The 2,196-nt window shown below is 44.1% G+C and overlaps 1 protein-coding gene across 1 annotated transcript in view; it reads right to left on the bottom strand.

Annotated features, from left to right (window-relative positions):
• The window catches only part of Ubr5 (ubiquitin protein ligase E3 component n-recognin 5), a 107,466-nt gene extending 105,871 nt beyond the window's left edge, over window positions 1-1,595 (bottom strand). The window contains exons 1-2 of the mRNA XM_010612128.3: window positions 1,546-1,595; window positions 1,381-1,473 (exon numbers count right to left, since the gene is read on the bottom strand). Coding sequence (XP_010610430.1) covers window positions 1,381-1,473; window positions 1,546-1,595 — 143 coding nt within the window. The remainder of the gene's footprint in view (window positions 1-1,380; window positions 1,474-1,545) is intronic.
• Between the last annotated feature and the right edge of the window lie 601 nt (window positions 1,596-2,196).

Below are 2,196 nucleotides of genomic sequence, written 5' to 3'. Positions count from 1 at the left end.
GAGACCAGCCTGGGCTACAAAGTGAGTTCCAGGTCAGTCTCAACTGACCATAGCGAGACTGTTTCAAAAAAAAACAAAAACAACACAAAACAAAACAAACCAAAAAAAGCTTTCTCGGAGTCTTCATCTGTATTTAAATTATAGTGAAAATTCTAGTCAACTCATTCAAAAAAAAAAGGTACTTAAAGTCAGCACAAGCTGTCTTCTCCTTGAGTGAGTTCTAATGTAAAATGGAAACAAATGCTTGACCAAAACCCAAAAGGCTTCCAGTACTCACCACTCCTGTGGAGCAAGGATATGCACAAATATTCTCTAAATTCAAATCTGAGATAGCACCCACGAAGCTCAGCCTACATGGATTTGTTAAACACTCAAGATCAACTTTTAGAAGTAATAAATCCACAGAACCATCACTTATCAACTTATAAAGAATTGTACTTCCTGTAAGAAGAAAAACATTTAGTCTTCTTTTTCCGGGTCTGGGTAAGGAACCCAGGGCCACATGCATGCTTAGAAGCACTCACCACTGAGCTTCATCCCCCACCAAAAACAAGGGGAGACAGGGAGAGACAGAGACAGAGACAGACAGAGATGGGGAGATAGGGAGAGACACAGGTGACTATTCTAGATTCACTGCTTTTCACGTTCTTATTTTTGGTGGATTGCTAACTAAACAAAAATTCTTTCCTAGGAATTTATTATTTTCTATTAAAATAGTGTTCAGGGGCTGGGGGTTTAGCTCAGTAGTTCTGCTGCCTGCCTCATAAGCACAAGGTTCCGAGTTCAATCCCCGGTACCAAAAAAAAAAAAGACAGAATTTTCTGCATCTGTTGAGATAATGATGTGATTTGGGGGCCAGGGATTTAGCTTAGTGGTTCTACCACCTGCCTTGCAAGCACAAGGACCCAAGTTCGATCCCTGGTACCAAAAAAAAAAAAGTGTTCGGCCTGGTGTAGTGGCACACAACTGTCATCTCAGTTCTTGGGAGGCAGAGGCAAGAGGATCGCCACAAGTTTGAGGTCAGCCTGAAATGCATAAAACAAATCACAGAATGGTACCAAGTATGCTGGAAAGTAGAGGTTAGAGTTTCTCACTGAGCCCTTACTTGGCAATATTAGGGCCTCCCCCATGGCCTTCCCACACTGCACAGGAAACGGAAGGCACAAACACTCCCCTAGAGACCCGCGCTGCCAATGTGCCTCTGCTTCATCACAGGCTGCTTCTAGTGTTTCTGCTACTTCCCTACCCAACCTACACACACGGAGAACATAAGTAAAAGAAAATTTAACTAAATGTACTCATGTGACGTTAAATGCACCAGCCAACTAGTTTAAAATAAAAGCACAGCACAGTGCTGAAGCCTGCTGGGGTAGCACATACCTGTGAGTCCAGTGCTCTGAGAAGAGGCCAAGGAAGGTGGGTCTCGGGCCCAGCCCAGTCTGGTAACTCAGCAAATTAACAAGGTGTCTGAAGCTGTGAAAACGGCAGGTGGGGCACTTTGGCATGAAGCTGATCCCCAGCTAGGACACATACAACAGTACCTACTCACAGGCCCACAGCAGCAGCAGCAGCTCTGCCAGGCCAGCAAACCCCATCTGGGCCTCCACTCTCAGAGCCTGGCTGGCCAGATGCACATTATCTTTCAAATGAGCACTACTCCAGACTCTGTAAGAATTATAAGACTTGATAAAGAATGTCAGTATTTTTTTTAAATCTGAGAGGAACATTAACTATCAAGCTTACAGGATTAAACAGGTACAGCTAAATTCACAAGAGTATTTCTTACTACTTCACCTCAGAGTCACAGGAGACTCTAAGTGTGGTACCAATTTCCATACCCACTAATTATATATAACCATCAGGGCCGGGAACATAGCTCAGTGGTTCCACCGCCCACCTCACAAGCGCAAGGTCCCAAATTCAATCCCCGGTATAAAAAACAAAACAAGACAAAAAAAAAAATACATACACACACACACACACACACACACACACACACACACACACACACACACAATCTCCATCCATTCTACTGAAAAAAGGCTGGTGTGGTGGCACCTTCCCATAATCCCAGCACTCAGAAGGCTGGGGCAGGAGGATCTCAGTGGGTGGGTTCGAGGCCAGCTACACGGTGAGACCTCCGCTCTAACATGAAAAAAAATTAGTTGTAGCACATTAGACAAACTTAAGTATTTT

This window comes from Fukomys damarensis, unplaced genomic scaffold (assembly GCF_012274545.1).
Source record: "Fukomys damarensis isolate Sample0158 unplaced genomic scaffold, DMR_v1.0_HiC HiC_scaffold_5, whole genome shotgun sequence".
In the NCBI taxonomy this organism is placed as follows: domain Eukaryota; kingdom Metazoa; phylum Chordata; class Mammalia; order Rodentia; family Bathyergidae; genus Fukomys; species Fukomys damarensis.
This window is presented reverse-complemented; position numbering and strand designations above follow the sequence as displayed.